At 33.6% G+C, this 23,168-nt stretch overlaps 1 protein-coding gene across 1 annotated transcript in view; it reads right to left on the bottom strand.

Annotated features, from left to right (window-relative positions):
* Nucleotides 1–23,168, bottom strand: part of LOC142319204 (uncharacterized) — a 303,925-nt gene that overhangs the window by 5,793 nt on the left and 274,964 nt on the right. Inside the window, exons 5-7 of the mRNA XM_075356219.1 lie at nucleotides 20,357–20,411; nucleotides 14,913–15,011; nucleotides 870–950 (exon numbers count right to left, since the gene is read on the bottom strand). Of these exons, the coding sequence (XP_075212334.1) occupies nucleotides 870–950; nucleotides 14,913–15,011; nucleotides 20,357–20,411 (235 nt within the window). The remainder of the gene's footprint in view (nucleotides 1–869; nucleotides 951–14,912; nucleotides 15,012–20,356; nucleotides 20,412–23,168) is intronic.

Raw genomic sequence — 23,168 nt, 5'->3', positions numbered from 1 at the left:
AATTTAAAAAAAAACTGTAGACATTTCTTGATTGCTCTACATATATGAAACATAAACTTTAAAAAAATTCTTGAAAAATATTTAAACCGAAAGGAAACAGCAAAAGAACAAAAAAAGACATATATTTCACTTTTAAGAGATAACGGTTGATTATTAATTTTTTTTATTTATACAAGCATTGTACGTAACAAATTAGCTTTAATAAAGATTTCTCCAAAATGGCTCAAACGAAAATCAAAATTGGCGTTTTCGCGATATCCCCAGCAATTAAAAGATTTTTTTTAAAATTATTATGATCAATGCCTCATAAATAGAAATATATGTAGATACATGTTCTTTTTTGGTCTAAATAACTAGTTGGACTCTAAAATGTAAAAGTATTGCAAATAAGCCCGATACCCCATTTTTGTCATAATCACCATTATTTCCGCTTTAATATAACAACTCTATATATTCGCCGGGAAAGTAAAAACATCTTACTGCGATTTAAAATTTTTGTTTTAAATACAGTATTGTTAGAAAAAAATAGCTATTTATGTCTTCAAAAACGTTATTTATATATACAAAAACGTTCAATTAATATGAACAAAATATTACAAAGAAATATATAAGATTATAAATAGAAGAAAGCTATAGGAAAAAATAAATAATCATTAATAAAACATTATTATAACTAGTCGGGTAAGCATCGGATTTTATATATTACCTAGCTGCCTGTTAAAGAACAGAAAGCAAGGACAAGGAGTCTAGCCAGCGCTAGACTAGACACAAGCGGATCCATAACATTATACATACATAGGTGTGGCCGGTTGGCTTTGGTTAAATGCAATACACTACAACATAACATAAGAGAACAGTTTGAAACTTACTCTGTTCCACATGAACGTGTAGGCGACGTCCATAAGAGAAAACTCGTCCGGTAGACACTCATCAGCATATATAATATCCACCTGCAATAATTATTCAAATATTATAAAACATTATGAATATATATATATATATGTGATATTTTTTAAGCATGCTATTTTTTAAACAAAAGAAAATTAAACATGACCGGCATCCAAACAAAATAATCAACTAACTTCATTTAAGATTCAATACGATTTGTCAGATCGAATAAATAGATAATACGGTATATAAAAATAACCATGTTAAAGTCGATAATAAAACACCAAGGTCATATACCGCGTATATATATATATATATATATATATATAGTATTAGAAACTGTTTTAGAAAGTAGTCTTACTTAGTGAAGTACATAAGCTTTTATTTTGGTAATGCATAGTAAATAAATTTATATTAAATCATTAATATATTAATTCAAATTTATAGTTACGAAAAAGATTAACAAATAAATACCAAACCAACAATTTTTCAATACACAGAACATTCGGGAAGTTGCTGTGCATTGGAATTGTAAATGATGAAAATGTAATCATGAAACTTTCTTAATTATTAATTCGTATTTTTATTTCATTATTTTATAAAAACGGATGACTACAATAACTGGAACAGTTTATAGAAGGTGTTGAAAATGACCTCCTCCCACATCAATACAACATTGCACACGTTTCAATTTGTTTTCAATTACTTTAACAAGGTGATGTACTGGAATATTTCGTTATTACCGTTTTTACTTGGTCTAATGGTGCTTGGTCTGTTTAGATAAACTGTTTGTTTCACTTCCCCCGTAGTAAACAATTTGGGGGAGTCAAATAGGGTGATCGTGCTGGCCACAAACCCCTCCAAATGATTCGTTCACCAAAAACATTTCGTAAAAGACGACTAGTTAGTTCTGTGCGTAGTGGCGCCATCTTGTGGGAACCAACCGTGATTGATTTCCACTTCTGTTAACTGACTAATGAAGTTTGTTAAAACAGCACAGTAACGATCACTATTAATTGTATTTTTAAAAAAGATTGGACGCACAATGCGCGTTCTACTCGCATCCACCCAGACTCCATTTTTCGCTTCGTGTAATTCACGGGAGTTAGTTGTCGACCGCAGTCGTGTATTTTGTGAATTAATGTACCCTCCCAGATGAACCCGCGCTTCACTGTAAAAAAACGTAATGTCGAGGATATCTACGGAATTTTTGTTAATAAAAGTTTTAAACCGTTGACAATAATTTAGTCTTTTGGTATGACCTATAGGTTTCAATTCTTTTCTTACAGCTTTATGTGCGGTAACAAATCAGATATCTTGCTGCTGTGCCAACTTACGCATTGACTTTGATGGACTTTCGGCCATAGCGTTCGAAATATCAAGCAGCTTCTGATCGTTTAGTTAAGGTAGTCTTTCACTTCGATCACCGTCTTCAACACAGCCTTTAGCCCGAAATTTTTTGAGAAGAGTTCGACTGCATTGCGGTGAGGAATGGAAACGTTATAGAAAATTTGTGCTTCAGAAAATCAGTATACTTATCACGTTAAAGAAAGATGTTTTTAACGATAAAAATGTGTTCCTCTGCTGAATGAACCATTCCGTTTCTCCAACTATTAATTCCGATGAACAAAAAAAGCACGTTCAATCAAACCAACTGACGTCTTGCTTTATTACTGAGCAATGTCTAACGGACCTACAGGACAACCAACCTAATGCCGAAAGAAGAGAATACACCACATAATTCTAAAGCATACTTTTCAGCGACTTTCCGAATGCACTGTACTACTGTTTCTGATAATAATATACATTACTTACTCGAACCAAAACAAAGAACAAACAGTTAAAAAATAATCGATTAATGTATTAAATATCATTTATAACGAGAACAACAGTTTAATTTGTATTTAATAAAGAGGAAAGTGGACCTAGGTCTCCTGGCAATTTTAATTGATACTATCAATAATATACAGAATGATTCACGAAGAATATAACAGACTTTCAGGACGTGTTCTAATGATGAAAATAAAGAAGAAGGTTCATATAAACATAGATTTGGAAATGCTTCGTTAAAGAGTGTCGGCTGGGGAAACATTTCGCTCTGATTTCTAAGCCATCTGTAAAATTAAGCCAGGCTATAATTCATGAGAACTAAATTAATGGTAGTTTAGTGGTTTTATATAAAATCTGATCTGAAAAATTGAAAAAAAAGAAAACACTAGACCCGAAAACTGCATTTTTAGTCATTTTCGATAAATAATTAGTATATTACCAAAAGCAGCATTTTTCATAAGCTACAAAATTCCATTCCACATTCCCACGGACAAGCCTCAGGTTTATGTGTGGAATTAATTCATCAGGCGAAAAATGTTTAATAACAGAGAAGAGTAAGTTATCAGATTTCTCAGTGTGGTACAACCATAAAAAAAATTGTTCGTCTGTCAGAGTGCTGTCTGTCCACCACTATGGCAGAGGACATTTTAAGCAGTGTATTTTAATTGTTTGTAAGTTGGTTTTATTGCTTTTGGTTTTTGTATTTATTAGTTTTTTCTAAAATGAGTAATTCTTTTGTATCGTAATATTGAAAAGTCTGTTTCGTTTAATACCTAGTAAAAATCTGCCACATTCCGTTTTGTTTTTAATAAACTTCGAAATTCTTACGTTTGTGTTTAGTTTCTGTGGAGTTCTTCATATTTTTTCTCAGAATTAAACTTTTTACAAGTTTCATCTAAAACAGCTAGATAAATATAGATAAGCATTTAACAAAGTTATTTTATGATAATCATAAAATTCTAATATTTTTCCAACCCAATATTTTATTTTTATCACACATTTCTCGAAAACTACTAAAAATACAATTCTGAAAGATATTTTTTCTTTTCAATTTTTTGTGTCAGATTTCATATAAAATTTAGTAGTTTTACCTAAACTAAGGTTAAATTTAATAATTTACACCTTAATTTGGGTCCAGAATTACAGTCTGGTTTATCTTTACCGAAGGCGCAGAAATCAGGGCGAAATCTTTCGTCAACCTACACTCGCTAACGAAGCGTTTCGAAATCTATTTTGAGATGAACTACTTTGTTTATTTTCATCAGTAGAGGATATCCTAAGAGTTTGTCACATTCTTCGTAAATCACTGTGCGTATATTTTTTTAAATGTAATTAATGTACCGAAATTAACGTTTTTGAAAACTCCTTCCAAAAAAAAACAGCTTTTACCTTTATCCTGATCCCCGTAGGAGAAAATAACCGCCTTGGTGACGATCCCGTTCCTAGCCCTGATGGACTTTACCGGAGGTCGTCTTTACACAACTACCTCCGTTCCTAGCCCTGATGGACTTTACCGGAGGTCGTCTTATAGACCCTCTAAACTCGCTAAAAAAACACGTCATCAGGTTGGCCTCTGTCAGTATACCACCAATGCAAATGCCTCGGTAAATGTATTTTTTCTTCAATCAATCTTCAAAAAAAATATTATTTTATTATGATCAGATAAAGGAGTCAGGCTGAACACTTGTAATTCAAATATTCTGAAGACATAAATTTTGAGGAATAAGAGTTTATTTAATTTTTTTAACAAAAACAAAATATTTTTCACAGCATATTCCGTATTTAAGTATATTCGTTCATCAGTAATACTTTGCTCTAATCTTAATAAAAAAAGAATTCATTGATCTCTCGAAAGATTTAGTTGAAGATGTACATGTACTATCAAACGCCTATTATTTATAATTAATACATAGATAAGATTATTTTTCCTAACCATCAATTTGTTTTCCTAAACCTAGATTCATTTTTCACCATTCTGAATTGTGGATGTCGGTCAGACACCGCTAGTTTCATATTGAGATTGTAAAAAATTTGTGACATGGAATAATCCAACTTTTTTATAGGTGGGGGCAGCATATGAACCAATTTGGGGTCTAACTTTCCCTACCGATGGTTATACAATAAACCTAATTGCTGAAGTTCCGATCTGGTTAAATCCGGACCTTCTAATCCTCTCTCAAATACAAAATATTCAGGATAAACTAAGGGAAGTTACAAAAGAAATCTACATTCTACAATTAATCCAGAAAATAACTGGGACTTAAAAAAATCAAAAGGAAATCTGTTGGATTTCAGACAAGGAAAAATAAATCAACAGAAAACATTACATTAATAATGTATAAGTTATTAAATTGTTTGATTCATAAATATAAATATGCAGAACTCAAAAAAATGTATTAAAATTTCTGTCCTATCTAAACTGCATATATTAAAAAACCCAACAATAGAAATACTATTGAAAGGGGTTACAACAATCAATTGTGAAAGGATGCCAATTTTTGATCGACAACACTAAATCATCTCGTATTCAATTCAACTTCTATTTTAATAAAAGGATATTCAAAAATTTTTAGGTTCAACAGGAAACGGAGAATAAATGAAATGGAATAGTTTAGAGTAGGGTGTTGTAGTAATCAACAGTAGGGGTAGCAATCAGACTTCTTCATCCCACCATTAGTTCATCCCTAGTTAGCTCCTCATACAGCTAACTCTGGTATATATACAATAAAATTCTCATCCATCCCCTCTACTTCCTTACCGTATTGTTCCGTGTAACACACGATTAGTTTTGTGCCTGGAACAAACTCTGATGAAAATTAAAAGAACCTTTCTTATTGGTGTTTTTGTACCCAATCATTGACCAATAACTAGTTTATAGATTAAATGATAGAATTCAGTAAACGTTAAGATTGATAATAATAATTTATACGTAAATACTTTTATTTTCTCAATAAAAATAAAAGTATTAAAAAACTGCATTAATGGGAGACATAAAAATAAAATAATAATATTTACATTTTTCAAAATATTTCAATATGTAGTAATAAATAAATTAGATTTTTTTTTAAAATGATGTATTTTGCTTACCAAACATCACAGTGTTCAAAAACCTTTTGTATTAAATACGAAGACCGCCTTTTATGTTTTTACAAAAACAATGAAAGAAAATAACATTTTTTGGTACAAATCGTTTTGTTTCTCAAAATATTCGCCTTTAAGATTTATACACTTTTACATACGTTCGAACAAATTCTCTAAATATTTTTTTCAACTCAGAAGTTGGTAACTCAAAAAGATGGTTTTGGAAGGATACAACAACAAATTCTTGAAGTGATGAAAATCGCTGTCCACGCATTTTCTGTTTGACATTCGGGAACAAAAAGAACGCGATAAAATCAAGTGAATACGGGCAATGAAACATTAATTCAATGTTTTCCTCCGTCAGTCAATTGTTTGATGTGTTGTGTGAGAGCTGGCATTGTCATGATGAAGAATGATGAGAAGGTTTTGGTTGTTTTTCCAGATTTATTGATGACTTCTGACAAACGGATTGTTGTATACCGTTCAGCATTAATGGTTCTTCGATCCTCTAAAACAATGGTTGCTAAATGTCCAGTATAAACGATGAAACGAGCGATCATTTTCTTGGAAGTGTTTCGCGAACGAACCACTTTTCTTGGATTCGGCTCACCTTGGAACACCCAAACAGTTGATTGTTGCTTAGTTTCGAACGAATATATCCAACCTTTGTCTCTCGTTACGATGTTGTATACGGATTTTGCTTTTCCTTTGTTGAATTTTTTGAGCATTTCCAAACACCAACTGACACAAGACTGTTTTTGGGCTTCTGTCAAATTATGCGGAATCCATCTAGAACGGATTTTTTCACATCTAAACGTTCATGCAAAATCGAATGTACTATAGTCTTTGACATGGCAGGGGTGCCTCTATCTCATGGTAAGTCACATGATAATCCACTTCAATCATATTACGCACAGGGTCGACGTATTTTTAGAACAATTACCGATTTTGGTCGACCTTCACGAAATTCATCGCTGACGGAAGCATGAACACGATGAACTTCTGTAAACCAATTGTAAATAGTCTTTTCTAACGGTGATTCAATATTAAAAGTTGAACAAAGCGATTCGAAGCATTGTTGTTGAGTTAGGCCCTTACTAAAATTGTAAAAAAATCATCTAATGAAAATCACGTAAAATTTCCATCTTTTCACAAAACTGGTTTTTTTTAAGGCTCGTAAACAAACTACTCGGCCAATTTCTGAGCTGCCACTGTTGTAGCAATAAAAAAAGTCAAATTTGACTTCCGTAAAAACTTAAAAAGCGACCTCCGTACAGCGGTATTCTATAGTATGAATAAACAAAAATCTTTTACGAAAGCAGAAAAGTATTTTCTTAACTTATAAATAGTTTTATTGTTAGAAAACATAACATAGTTTTATTGTTAGAAGTAAATAAAAGAGTTCATCAGAATTAATAAATAGAAAACAAAATATAAAGGATAAACGTTAAGTGAAATCGTAAACACATTAACAAATTAAGTAATTCGTAATATTATTGAAGTGTAGATAATTATTTTTGTGACATCTAGAAAACTTTTTTGTTTTTATTTAATAATATTATAATCTTGGCCAAATGCATGAAGAATTTTAACAGATTTAAATATTTTTATTGATTTTCAACAAAGACGTAGTATCTACACGACTAGATTAATCATCCATATTATTCCAATTTTTATTCTACTTTAGTCAATAAAATATTACCTCTTACTTTTTGGATAAACGGAAGAAAATCAGTTCGCAAGAAGATTAATGCTTTATAAAAATAAAATGTTGGGACTACTATTCCTCTATCTGAACCGTAGAAAACTGGCATTAGAAAATTTTAACAATGATTATAGGCATTATTATTATTATTTATATATATTTTTTTTTTTTTTTTTTTTTCTTTATACGGGCATCGACTGCTAGGATCATTAGCCCTCGTCACATTCTTTAAAAGAGGTTAGTATCACCATCAGGGTCGTCATATGTAAGGGTGTAAAGGGCCCTTACATTTTATTTAAAAGCACAACCTACACAAAAACATTAAGACACAAGCAACAAAGACAAAAACAACAGTTACGGGGTGTAAAGGGCCCCGATCTTAAAATTTGAGATAAAATTCTCAAAGAACATGAAATTAAAAATACAAGTCTATACAATATCATTATCTCCTTCTACCTGTCTCGTTTATTTGCTAATTTTAGCACCCTCGGGGCGACCAGCACCACCGTTAAGCAGTATATCAGTTGCGCCAGGATGCCGTGGCAGTTGACTCCCCCCTATAAACAGGCTACAGGCATACATTGCACCCACCTATACCCTCACGCCCTCAGTCCACGCTTGAGGGTCCCCCATGCCATCATTGGACACACCCCGACTCATTGCTCTTGAATGCAGACGAGCCAGGGTGGCCTAGGCAAGAGGTATACCTCCCGTCACTATACGTGCCACGCTTCGAGACTCCTATATATATATATAAATAAAACTACCTCTTAGAGATTCTTTACACAGCTTTAAATTTTTCCACTTTTGCAGACTTCCAAGAAATCCACTGGCGTGTAAATAAGCAACTATCCTTTCTTCATTTCCATTATCCAGATCAGCAGCAATGTCATTTCTTAGCCCGAACCTCTTTCTGAAGTACTCATATATTGTACACTCTTCTATTAGATGCTTAATTGTAAGTGTTTTATTACAAACACCGCACATTGGTCTCTCTTCGCCGGTTAACAAATACGAATTCGTTAATCGCGTGTGACCGATTCTAAGTCTGGTCACAGCTACTTGTTCACGCCGAGTCAACTTCACGTCGCTTTTCAATTTATATGGAGAAGTTTTCACTGAGTTTAATTTTGTATTTAAACTCCTCCAATCAGTACTCCACTTGGTTCTTACTATGTCAGTTAGACAGTTTTTAACATTTGCCACTCTTACAGGAAATGCATCGAAACCATCGCAGACTGTTGCCTTTCTGGCAGCTTCGTCTGCGTTTTCATTACCTGTAATACCAGCATGCCCTGGAGTCCATACAAATACGCATCGCTGTCCTCGGTGATTTAGAACGTACAAAATGGACAGGATTTTTGCAATTAGGACATCCTTAATGTTTTTGTTCCGAATTGCAATAAGTGCACTTAAAGAATCGGAACATATTAGCACCCTCTCTTCGCAATAGTGTTCTGTGTAGCGAAGAACTTGCTGAATGGCAGTAAGTTCTGCCGTATAAACACTGGCCATATCTGGCAGTTTCCAAAAATGGGCTTCTCAATTTACATAAATGGAGCATCCAACACCATGTTCTGTCTTAGAACCGTCAGTATACATTCTAATATGTTCTTCGTAGTTACCGACGGTTGCTAAAAATTCCTGTTGGATGATCACTGCTGGCTTCTTTTTTATTTCTTCCTCAGAGAGATCAAACCTTGTATTTACCGCTGGCAAGAGCCATGGCGGTATTTCTCTCGTGGAAATTGCTAGTGTCTCTGGAATAGCAATTTCGTATTTTCTTCTTAATTCTTGGTACCTAATTCCGGCTGGTCTGGAATAGGTAGCACTATGTTCATATAATGCAGCCATAGGATGATTTGTGAAAAGATTATTATTTATATAAGCAGGAAAAGCCCATACGTTTGCTGCATATCTTAACAAAAGGATCTCTCTTCTATAATGTAGTGGCAGTATTCCAGCTTCGGACATTAGACTAGTCGCCGGACTTGTGTGGAAAGCGCCTGTCGCATATCTTATTCCGCTATTATGAATAACGTCTAACTTTCTTTAATGCGACTTTCTAGCGGATGAATATACAATACATCCGTAGTCTAGTTTCGACTGAACCAATGCTTTATACAATCTCAATAATATCTCTTTATCTGAGCCCCAATTAATATTCGATAAACATTTTATAATGTTTAGGGCTTTTATGCATCTAACACTCAAGTCCTGTATACGTATGTAATCCCCACGTAAGGGATTTATCCAATACTAGTCCTAAAAATCTAACATTGTCGTTATATTGTATTGGATTGCCAATTGTCAACGTAGGACTTTGGTGAGGAATTCTCTTTCTACAGAAGTGTACACAGCACGTTTTATCTGGTGAAAATTGGAATCCATTATTCCTTGCAACTTCATTTAGGGCTTTTTGCATCTAACACTCAAGTCCTGTATACGTATGTAATCCCCACGTAAGGGATTTATCCAATACTAGACCTAAAAATCTAACATTGTCCTTATATTGTATTGGATTGCCAATTGTCAACGTAGGACTTCGGTGAGGAATTCTCTTTCTACAGAAGTGTACACAGCACGTTTTTTCTGGTGAAAATTGGAATCCATTATTCCTTGCAACTTCATTTAGAGCATTAATTGCCCGTTGCAATTTGTATTTCACCATAGCAGTCTTGTTGCTGGCATACACAATAGCCATGCCAAATTATCAACATAGACGCTTTTGCTGATTTCTACTGGAATGGCTAATATCAATTTATTAATAGCGATGGTAAACAAGGTACCGCTCAGCGGCGAACCTTGTGATATGCCATTTTCCAAGCTTCTTTCAGATGAATATTCATTGTTGACATGTACTTGGAAAGTACGGTCGTTCATATAGTTGCTGAGTAAAACTGGCAGATTGCCACGAATGCTCCATTCATGTATCTGGAGCATTACTCCATGTCGCCAAGTCATATCAAAAGCGTTCTGCAGATCGAAGAAGACTCCGACACAATGCTTCCTTGTGATAAAGCTGTTGTTTATAATATTCTCTAAGTTGATCATTTGATCTGTGATAGAATGGTATTGCCGAAAACCTGCTTGATATTGTGATATCAGGTTCTCTTTTTCTAAAACCCAAACGAGTCGAATATTAATCATTTTTTCGAGTATTTTTCCCATAGCGCACGTCAAGGAAATAGGACGATAGCTATTGGGATCTGTTAAATTTTTATTTTTCTTCGGTACTGGAACATGTGCTTTTTTCCACTGCTGCGGGTACATTCCATCCCGCCATATTTGATTATACAGTTCTAATAATCTGCGTTTTGCAATGGTATTCAGCTGCCTGATCATATTATAATGGATTTCATCCGGACAGCAGCTGTGTTGCCTGCTTTCTCCAACGCTTTCACGAATTCTTCAATTTTAAATGGTACATTATATGAGAAATTATACTCAGTTCGGAAATTTAGTAGACCTTCAAGTTCTTCTTTTTTCGTCTGAAAAGCTTCATTGTAGTTAGCCGTTTTGCTGGCCTTCTCGAAGTGATTGGATAATAACTCTGCGATTTCGTTTGGAGTGTCCTTAATTTCATCTTCATCTTGAAGGCTAGTTATGGGAGCAAAGTTTTTACGCCCACAAATCGCCTTCACTTTCATCCAAACATCTGATGGAGTAGTAGTTCTGTCAATGGATGACACGTATTGCTGCCAGGATCATTTCTTTGAATCTATCATGAGACGTTTTGCGTACGCCCTCTATTTTTTAAAGGCAATAAGATTCTCTGTGGTAGGACGTTTCTTAAAGGCGTTATACGCTCTTTTCTTTCTTTTAATAGCTTCACTAATTTCAACGTTCCACCATGGAACGGGTTTCTTCGTAAGTTTCCCAGATGTTTTGGGGATGAAACTCGATGCCGACTCAAGTATCGCATTAGTTATAGCGTCGACATCGTCTCCGATAACTCCAGTTGTTTCGGGGAGTATCGTCTTAGCCGTGAAGCTCGTCCAATCTGCCTTATCAAACAACCATCTTTTCGACATGGGGTATATTTTTCTTGTAACATCAGTTACAATTTGCACCGGGAAATGATCGCTTCCTTGCAAATCGTCTAAAACATGGAAGGTGTACCTCGGTGCTATCGATCCGCTTATGAGAGCAAGATCTATACAGGACGTCCATCCATCTCTGGCATTGAAAAAGGTTCCTGACCCATCATTTAAGAGAATAAGTTCGGAATTCATCAGGAACCTTTCCAATTTTCTTCCTCGAGGATCTACTCGATCCGATCCCCAAAGAGAATTATGAGCATTAAAGTCATCCACCAGTAAAACAGGTGGAGGAAGCTCTGAAATTAATCTTGCTATGTCATCCTTATTCCAATCAAAATTCGGCAAGTATATGCTGCAGACAGTGACCTGAAGCGGACGCTTCATTCTAATGGCGACCGCTTGTAGGTTTGTGTTTAGATCAACAACTTCGGCGGTAGCTCTAGTCGATGTTAATATGGCTACTCTAACTCTTACATTTGGCGGTTGATCTCGCCGAAATATATCGTATCCTCTTAATTTAAAATTTTCAGTTCGGCAGAAATGTGTTTCTTGCACATATACAAATTGGGTCTACATCGTGTACCAAGCGTTGGAGCTCATGGATGTTTGAAAAACATCAATTGATGGTCCATTGTACAATCGACTCGCTGATTTTAAATTAAATTATGGCCTTGGTTTTCCTTTCGGCCAACCTTTTTTCCCCTTTTTTTCCATACTGCAAACAGCTTCGTGCTCGCAGAGGACGTCGTATAGCTTCCGGTCTCCGAATCGGAGACAACCGAAGCCGCCGACGACGACGGACATGGATCGGCGCCGGTTTTAGGCGCCGATCCAGAACCGGCAACCTGGCCGACCCCGGACACGGGGAACGCACCAGTCACCACCCGTGGAGGGGGGACACTCGCACCCCTGTGTGATTTTTTGTGGTCTCTGGGGTTTAGAGGCCACCTCAGTTGAAGGAGGCTTGCGAGTCTCCATAACAGGCTCTGTAGGTATCACTTTTTTCTTATCATCAAGGATCTCGCTATGACAGACTTGGCATTCTGCTTTAGCTTCTGTTTTCTTCTGAACAACCAACTTTCGGAGATTATCTTCATGAGGCTGTACTAATATATTTGGCTTTACAGGTTCTTTACTATTGAAAGGCTTCATTTTATTTTCAATAATTCTTTCACTCATGTTAGCCAAGTGGGCGCAAGTTTGCTGACTTTCATCAACAGCAACTGGAGCTGACTTTCATCAACAGCTACTGGAGCAGGAACATCAACACCAGCCGCAGCCTGAGCATAAATTGTTGTTGCTCGAGATTTGCGGGCGTTTACTATCTTTTTAGCTTCGAGGTAGCTGACTTTCTGCAGGGTTTTAACTTCCTCACAGCCACCTCGTCTTTGTAGACAGGACAATTCCTGGATCTACATGAATTCTGTCCCTTGCAATTAATGCATGTAGGAGGCTCTTTATACCGCTCTCCCTCATGCACCTCATCGCCGCACACTTGCGGCGCAAGTGTGCGGCACAAATGCATGCTTCATTCAAGTGCTTCAAGTGCACTTGAGTGCTTCAAGTGCCAACGCTTTGGCACTTGAAGCATCTCATTGGCTGCGGGACAAATGCCCGTACATCCAATCGATGTATTCCCGCTCTTACCTTCTCCGGCAAAGTAGGCCGGTTAAATGTGAGAACATGAGAGGCTGAAGGTAGGACCTCGCTATTCCTTCTCATGTTCATTCGGCGACACTCTTTTACTCCTTGTGATGCTAGTTCTTCAACAATTTTTTGCTCCGAACAGTTTAAAAGATCCCGACAGACCACAACACTCCTTGTAGTGTTGAGCGTGCCATGGGGATCCACGCGTACAGCCAATTCTCCAATTTTTTTCAGCCCTAGGATCTTCTGAGACTGAGTATCATTTACAGTCTCCACATGAAGTCCAGTGAAGGTTTTTCTAATTTCCTTATCAGGGCCTCCAGCACATTTATTTATTTCCCGAGCAATGAGAAAGGGACTCACCCTCGAGAAATTACCAACTTCCTTTGTGATTACTAAGTATTTAGGTTTCGGTACGTTGCTCTTGAAAAAAGCTTTTTGCAAGCTCTTTCTTGCCTCAACCTCAATACGACGAGATTCTGCAATCTTTCGCCTGAGGCGAAACGGCTGATTCAAAACGAGGGTGTTTTCGTGAACCCTCTGCCACGTTTAGTTGTTGATATTCATTTTTTTTATCCCTTCTGTAGCAAGGCTAGCCGCCGGGGTACATCCCCACTCCAGGGCTACTAACCTTGGAGGTCCGATCCGGTACTCCGGTGGAACCGGCATATGTCCTGGCAGAGAGCAGATGCGCAATCTCTGCACTGACTCCAGGCTCCTCCTATTCACCGAAGCTTTCAGAGCTCCCATGCACCGACATACATAGGCACCATTGCTACATGCTTGCCATCGCAGGGGGCGTGTGGATAATGGAAGGGTCACCGTTACACCTGCAATAACATTGACCTTGGCCGCCACATCACCAGCTCTAAATATGGTGTGAGTCCATTTCCAAATCATTTAGCTGTTCATATCCTGCAGGTGGCCGAAGAATCCAATCCATGTGGTGACAAGAAGGTGGAAACCGGTCGAAAGAAAAGCATATCCGAGAAATTTACTCGGAGCCCCGTTAGCCAACTATATGTATTGTACATAAGTACAGTTGTTGCCGCCCTGGACGTGGAACGTAGTTTATGTGTTCCGGACGTGGGGATTACCTACCTCAGGGCATTATTATTATTACTATTACTATTATTATTATACTACTACTATTATTATTATTATTATTATTAATATTACTATATTATTATTTTTTTTATTCTTATGGGCATCGACTACTAAGGTCATTAGCCCCCGTCACATTCTTTAAAAGGGGGTTAGTATCACCATCAGGATCGTCATATGTAAGGGTGTAAAGGGCCCTTACATTTTATTTAAAAGCACAATCTACACAAAAACATTAATCACAACAACAAGACAAAACAACACTTACGAGGTGTAAAGGGTCCCGATATTAAAATTTGAGATAAGGCTCTCAAAAGACCATGAAATTAAAAATACAAGTTATCAATCCATTATTATTATTATTATTATTATTATTATTGTTTGTTATTATTATTATTATAGCCAGTACTTACAATTACTAGGCAGTAATTGGAAAAACAAAGTGATAGAATTACATCTGGACTCCTGCTATAGAAATACTTGTATAAACGTATTACACAAATGGAATGAAGCAGTAGATAAGAATTTATCATCCTACCTGCTTAATGGATTAAAATAATTTTTTTTTTTTAATAATGAATAGAATATTCAAATTAATTTTTTTAAATATTTACCTTATCATCAGGCGCAAGATTGTATTTCGTACGAAGAATTTTCTTTAACAGGTACATTTTAACACCAGCAGGACATTGGAAATATCTTCTTGGAGGCATCTAAATAACAAAAAAAAAAATAGTTTATTCGTCGGTAAATGAACAGTTGCCGCGGAGTCGTCATTTTTTATAAAAATTTAACACAAAGTACGATGCAGACTGACCAATTTTCCATATTTATTAAGTGGCATTTAATGACTGGCAATAGAGTCATCGAAAGAGATTGCAGCAATAAAAAAAATCATATCTCCCTATGTAGTTAAGATAAAGTACTAATTGAAACTGCAACAAAATAATTGGGATATCATCAAGCTTTTTAGACGTGACCGGCCGTGATCTTGAGCGGATGCGCACAACGGCACAACGCCTCTGCGTCACTGTCAGTCAGTGCAAAACGGTGACATTTCAGCAGAAAGCACAGTGCGTTTTATGGTTAGCGGCGTATACATCAGTTATAACTGTTTAACGGACGTTCTGGCGTGTTTATGGCAATGATCTCCCTCATTTAAACAGATTAGACAGTGGTATGAGCAATTTAAGGAATCTGGCAACGTGGAAATGAAAAAGTCCCGCGGACAGCGCAAAACAAGTGACGAAACAGTTGAGCCTATATAATAATTTTGTTTAAGAAGCCCTAAAAAATCAATTTCTGGGTGAAGTTTACAATTAGAAATACAAAAGACAGTTACTCAAAATGTATTGCACAGGCGTTTACCTATCACGCTTACAAAATTCAGTTTAAACACCAAATTAAACTTACGGATCGTCCTAAACGTATTGAATTCGCAAGTAAAATGCTTAATAGCTGTATAAAAAAAAACTGTCAATAAAGTTGTTATAGTTTCCTGGCAGTGGTTATTTATTCTTATATGTGGAAAAGGAATGATACAAGAAAAAAGTTTAAAAAATTAAAAAGTTATATTTTTTTTTACTTTTTTCTGCTCCCCCACCATCAAAATAACCTCCCAATTTTTTTTTTTTGATTTGTCTTTTACTATGTTAAATGGAAGAAACAGAAAACCTTCCACAGAAAAACGTACAACCAATAAAAAGTGACGTTAAGATTTATTTCTTGCGGGTAGGGATGAATTTTGATGAAATTTTATTGTAATATTATAATTTAATAAACCAAAAAAGTATAAAAAAAATTTTTTAATCTATATTTTTACATATTGATCGGCTCCTCCACCGTCAATATTGCGCCCAAAATATTTTTTTTTTTGGAGGATACTTGCACTACTATGCTTAGGAAGATATAAAAAAAAATCGTTTAAAAATATGCTGTAAACAAAAAGACAGCAGCTTTTTCAGATTTTGTTTTGGAGGAAGGGAGATATAATTTGGCGGCAAAAACTTTTTTAAATGGTAAGATAAGCATGTACGAATGTACTGAACCTAATATAAATTGGGGTAATGTTTGAAAAATTTTGTGAAATTGACCCCCTAAGAAACTACTATCCCCAGAGTTATTGATCTTAAGCGTTTACCAATAAATTGCCCCATAACCACGAGTTACTGTGCCAAATTTTATCAAAATCTCTTTATCCAGTCAAAAGTTATTAAGTTTCAAAACGTCAACACACATCCATAAGTACGTACCGTACGAACATAACCCAGAACTGTTTTTTTTTTTGTTTTTTTGGGGGGGGTCTCTGGGTCATGAAATATCGAGAAATAAAAAAAAAAAACCGGTATCTCATTTTGTTTTTTTTTTAACATCTGGACCACCGCTAGGTACTGCTTCAGAGGATAAGATATGAATGATTTCCAGCGTATGAAAATGCCATGCTTGACCGGGATTCGAACCTGGCACCTCCAGAGGAAAGGCCGAGACGCTACCACTCGCGCCACGGAGGCTGGCATACCACATTTTTTTATTGCTACCATCCACACTTTCCTTCTTGCAGCATAGAGCTATGATGACAATAAGTAAAAGGAAATTCCTCTAGTTTAAAATTAATTTTTATTTTAAAGATATTAGTAATTAAAAAGAATATAGAAAAAATTAATGAATAAAATATAACTCCTTCATTTTTTATTTTTTTTAATGCCAACAGAAAAAAAAATTATTAAGCTTTGAAAACTTATCGATCGAACTGTAATGCAACACAGAATTTATTTCTAATGTCATCGGGTCAAACTAAAATAATGGAATAATATTGACAACTATTTTAACTATTCAAACAACTATAACATGAATATTTCAAAAGGAACTGAATGATAACTTTTCAAATATTACGTATACGTCTTTCAATCGATAAAAGAAATATCATTTACTCACACAATAGTTTCCATTTATTTAAACAAATAAATATTCTATACATTTTAAAGAAATTTGAAGTTAAAATCTCTCTTCATTTCATCATCAATAATGTTCATAAATAACTCTCTCTGTTTCTCTGTTATCCTTTTAATTTTTTAAAAGCATATTAATAAAACATAAAAATTATTAAATAATGGTAAGAAAAAAATACCTTTACGCTTTCTGCTGGTATTCATGTACAATAATCTGAAATCTTGATAATAAAAGCAATTCGTTGAATTATTTATATCAACAGGTCACACAGAATTTATAAATTGGATTATAAAAATAATATAACACGAACCAAGATAGACAATGTATTATTCAAAAAATTATATCAAACGTGAAAAAAAACCAAATGTTTACATGTCGACACGGATGACAAACGTGAAAGTGTGATGAATAATTAAACAACCGTTAAAAACATTGGGTTTATTTAATAAATCAGGAAATGCTAAAAATACTGTCGCTTTTATTTATTTTTTTAAAATATTGCAAAAGATTATGATGTACTTATATACATAATAATCCAGCTATATATCTTCTGATGAGTTTGAAGGTTAGTATAATAACTCTTTTCATAATATGGTAAAAAAATTCCCGGATAGTTTGATTTTATTCCTCAATCAATTTTCTATTAATGTGCCATATTTTTTTTCTTTTATTATGATGAAAAGTATCTTTTTGATTACCTTTTAATCTTACCCGAATTTCTACCGATGAGAATCTGTAAAAAAAATTTCTAAAAATATTCCAGACTAAGTTCCTAATAAATTATTTAAAATTTGTTCTCGTCAAATTTCGGTGTTTTCCGATCAATAGATTTCCACTTGTCAGCCATTTTTCCAAGAAATAGTTTTACATGAATAATTTGTTTTTTTAACTGGTATAAATCATTTAAATTAGCCATTATTACAACGATGATGATGATGAAGATGCCGTATTTAATTTTTTTTTTTAATAACTATTAGAAGAGGAAAAAGTATTGCTATCACGTTATTATATTTAATAACAGCTTCTTTTGTGTTCTGTTATTCAAAAGACAATACCGGCTTAACTAATTATTCTTATTTTGAAACATTAATTCATCACAAGAGAGCGAATTATTTCATTGTATTTTCATTTACATCTGCGTAGAAATAATAATTTTTTTAAAATTAGTAGCCTATTAATACTTTTTTCTCTTACCTATTTTATAAAACCAAAAATAACAGTTTTACTGAAATTTTAAAAATAACCATTCCTGATTAAAATGTATAACTGATTGGGAACAATAAAAAAAGGCTGATAACAGAATTTTTATACTTTTCTGGCACAGGTTATTTATTCTTATATAGTGGGAAAATAATGATACGTGAATACAGTTAAAAAATTATAAAAAAAACCGGTATTTTTTATGCTCCCCACATTAATTTCTTTTTATTTGTCTGCTTTTACTATTTCAAATGAAAGAAACTAGATAAAATTTCACTGAAAAATATACAAACAATAAAAAGTTACCTCTTCTTTCTTTTTCTGTTTAACCTCGGGAACCACCGGAAGATATTACTTCAGAGAAAGATATGTATGAATGTAAATGAAATGTACTCTTCTACAGTCTGAGATAAGTGGTCAATTGAAACACAAACACCAAAGAACACGGTATCCACGATCTAGTATTCAATAAAAAGTTACCTAATATTTATTTTTTTACGGGTAGGGGTGAATTATGATGAAATTTTATTGAATCATTATAATTAAACGTTTAAATAAACCAAAAATGTTTTATAAAATTCCAAAAATTGATATTTTTAAATTTTGATCTTCCCTACCACCAATGATTTTTTTTGGGTCAATCGCAATACTACTATGCCTAGGAATACCACTCACCCATCAAAAAATTCGGTTAAAAAAATGGAATAAAAAACTTACCTGTTTTATATTTTTGGAGAAAGGGGAATTTAAGAAATTTTTGTTAAGTGGTATGGTAAGTACGCATATACTGAGCGTGAATATAAAATGGGTTATGTTCGAAAATTTTTGAGAAAATTGATCCCAAAAAACGATCTACCCTACCCCTGGAGATATTGACCACAAACGTTTACCAACAATTTTTCTCATATACACGAGTTTCTGACAAAATTTCATCAAAATTTATGTATCGTGTAAAAATTACTAAAATTCAAACGCACCAACACATGTACATATGTATATGTACGTAACAACATTACTCCCCAAGTGTTTTTTTTTTGCTGGTCTCTGGATCATGAAACGTCATAAATGCAAAAATAGCCGTACCCCACTTTTGATTAATTATCATGCTTTCCTTTTTGCAGCATAACTCAAGAGCTATAATGCCAGGAAAGTAAATAATTCGTTATAAGCACAAATTTTTTGTTTTCAATTACAATATTTACATTGCAATCTGTTCAATTTGTGAATAATAAGCAACCCTAAGACCCAATGATATGAGGACATATAAATGACATGAAAAAGAGGTTTAGGTTTTTAGACTCAGACCGACCATTCTTAAGATGTTTGGCTTAAGTGAATCCCAACTACCTAAGTATACGGGTAAACACTATGTGGTAATCAAATCGGTATAAAAGTTACTTATTTTTACAAGGATTTGAACCTCAGCACCTTCGACTTCGAAAATCAGCTGTTTAACAGCTGACAACTATTTTACCACTAGTCCATCCCGGTGGGTTAAGCGAATTAATCGATTTTATTTTTATTTTATGCCCTTTTAACAAAAATAAACTTTTTTTCGGTGTGTTGAAGACGAATCTATTCAATGAAATGAAATTACATATATTAATTGAAAATTGATCGAGAAATAAAATATAATTACGCTTAAACTTTTACTCTTTCACAGTAATGTAATTAAGTTAAAGTATCATCAGAAAACAATACAGCCGGATTAGGTGTTTAAAGATACGTTATAGTTTTTATCAAATTTATTAATATAATTACCGTTTGACATTTTATTTCTAATCTAATAATAATAAATTATAATAGATAAATAAATAATAAATTATAATAATAATAATTATTATTATTATTATTTTAAACATAATTAATTTTAATAGATATTAAAAATAATTTTTTTTAACAATCTTACTTGTTTATTAATGGATGAATCATCGTCAGCCTTTTCTTCTGAGTTCTTATTCCCACTGAAATAAAAAACAAAATGTGAATTTTTTAGAAAAAACTGAAGGCATTATAACACAATAGTATTCAATTTTATAAAAAAAAGCTGACAACACAGTTGTAGTACTTTCCCGTAACGCGCCTTTTTTCTGATTCACAGCTTACACACACAATTTAAAATATTTATCATTTTATTTAAACATAACAGCTGTACGTCAGTGCTACACTAGCGCTCCTTGTGGTGAGAGGAGGTACTATTGACGCAGTATACCGACTTAGCCACTAGTTTATTTAGAGCATTTTTTTTTGGGGGGGGGGGGTGGAGGGCGACTTTGCAATTGTTAACAAATATGCTAAAGAAAAATAAGATAAGATGTTATAAAAAATAGGCGAAATCTCGCGATAATGAAGATGACCTTGCTGTACAACCTCACCCCCTTGATCTATTAAGTTGAAAATTTAATGGCATCAATGGTCCATATACAGAAGTAATCTGACAAAGTTTGGTGGAAATCGGTCCAGCAGTTCTGGAGATATAAAGAGTGCGACACCAAACGCACCCGTACACACGAACATCCGGAAAATTTCCATCCGGTTTTTGGGTTCTTTAGGTGTCAAATTTTCAATGGCAAAAACGCATATCCCCAAATTGGACCGATTACAATACTATGTCTTCTAAAGCTGTAGCTTTGCTATAGAGCGAGACCGAAATCCACAGGATAATCGGAGGGAATTTTTTTAATTTGGGACATATTTGTACAATCAGAACATATTGTTAACTGAAGTCCTTGTTCTTAAAAAAAAGGAATGTAGGCTTATAGAGAATAGTAAATTTAATAATAAAAATACATCTTTTATAGTATTTCATAAATTAGTAAAAATGAAAAAAAATCAAATTTCAACTCGTATTTAAATTAAGATTTAAAAACATTCTTTTATATTGCGTACACTGTGGTATAAAAGCGATGTTGATTTGAAAGTACGCAGTAGACCGTGTTGTTAATTGCAAAATAATCATAGTCATCCAACAATAATTTACGATATTAAATCATCGTGAAAGACTATTATTAAACCAGAATTAGAACAAAAGTTTATTGCTTCGATTTATAATGAATAGAAAAAACCTGCTAAACAGTATTCTAAATTAAAACTCAACCGCTACTTAAAAAAACTGGTTTGTGTACTTTCAACAAAAAAAAATTGACAACTCTAATTAAGGTTGTTATATTAATATATAAGATAGGCTAAATTGAACAAAACGTGATTTTTAAAATAGATATTCAAATATTATACGTTAATCCATATATGCTATAATTATTTGAATAGAAGTATGTGTGCGTTTCCGCATAATTGGAATGTTTTAAGTAAGTATAAACATTATTATCATCATATGATTAAATGAATGTAATTACACAAAAGTTAGAAATTCATGAAAAAAGAATTAAAATATTTAACTTCAATTAATAAAATTTCAGTTCATAGATACATAAAATGTATGCAATTACATGATTTTTCTTGTACCACGTCAAAATAACCCGACTATATGTACAAACATGGATAAGAGCACTGGTGGGGGTCGAAACATTAACTAGAAATTAAAAAAAAAAATCACCCGATGCTAATTTCTAAGGAAGGTAGATTACGAGAAACCCTAGTAAAAAAAGGAAGTTTAATTTGTTTAATTTAAGCCAAACATAACATACGCTCGCTAACCTCGTCTAATTAACGTTGAATATTCACATTCTTTCAGGGCTTCTTAGTCTTGGGCTATTTTGTCGGACCTATTTTGAGGGTCACGGAGTTTTTCAAATGTGTATGTTACAAACTGTTTAACTAGTAAAAGATAAGCCCAATGAGATGAGAATGATACGTATGGCATCTAAATGAGGTGTAGTATTGTACAGACTCAGACCGACCATTCCTTACACGTGTGGTTAATTGAACCCCTACCACCAAAGTACACCGGTATCCATTGTCTAGTGTTCAAATCCGTATAAAAGCAACTGACTTTTACATGGAGTTGAACCTCAGAACCTTCGAAGCCGAAGGAAATAAAAGTTATAAGAACCTTTGACTTCGAATGTTTTGATTTTTTATTTATTTATTTTACTTTATTTTTTATTTATTTATTTTCTTTCCTAATGTGTACGTTGCAATCTGTTTCAAATAGTGAACAATAAACAGCCCCCTCCTAATTGTCAATGAGGTGAGGATGATTCGAATAACATGTTAATGAGGTGTAGTTTATACAGACTTACGCCGACCATTCCTGAAACTTGATGTTTGAGGTTAATTGAACCCCAACCATCAAAGTACAACGTTTTTATGAAATTTAAAAATTCAATTCAATAAAAAAATTCCCCAAAAACGAAAAAAAATTAATTTGAATGGGATATCGTAGGAAACATTTTTTTCATCATATATTGGAAAGCATCAACCAAAATGAAGCCATTAATAAATAAAAATAATAATCATTACGTAATTCGGACTGCTTAAATAAAAATAAAAAAATTAAATTTACTGTCTAAATGTACTACGTTCAAGTTAATTTAGATTATATGAAGAAAATTAACTCGCTATGTTTATTTTTTGATCATTACTCAAAACTTACGCTATTTATTTTAAAGATAATTTAAATAATAACCATGCTTTAATTTAAAATACTTAAAAAAAGGTTACCGTCCCTTTATTGAAGAAAAATAACTTTTTTTTGTAATTTCTTCCCTGAAGACCCATTTTTCAATGTTTTGCACTTAATAAAACATTGAAAATTGATAATT

Source organism: Lycorma delicatula, chromosome 1, assembly GCF_047948215.1.
Source record: "Lycorma delicatula isolate Av1 chromosome 1, ASM4794821v1, whole genome shotgun sequence".
Lineage (NCBI taxonomy): Eukaryota > Metazoa > Arthropoda > Insecta > Hemiptera > Fulgoridae > Lycorma > Lycorma delicatula.
The sequence above is the reverse complement of the archived record's forward strand: the minus strand, read 5'-3'. Positions and strand labels throughout refer to the sequence as shown.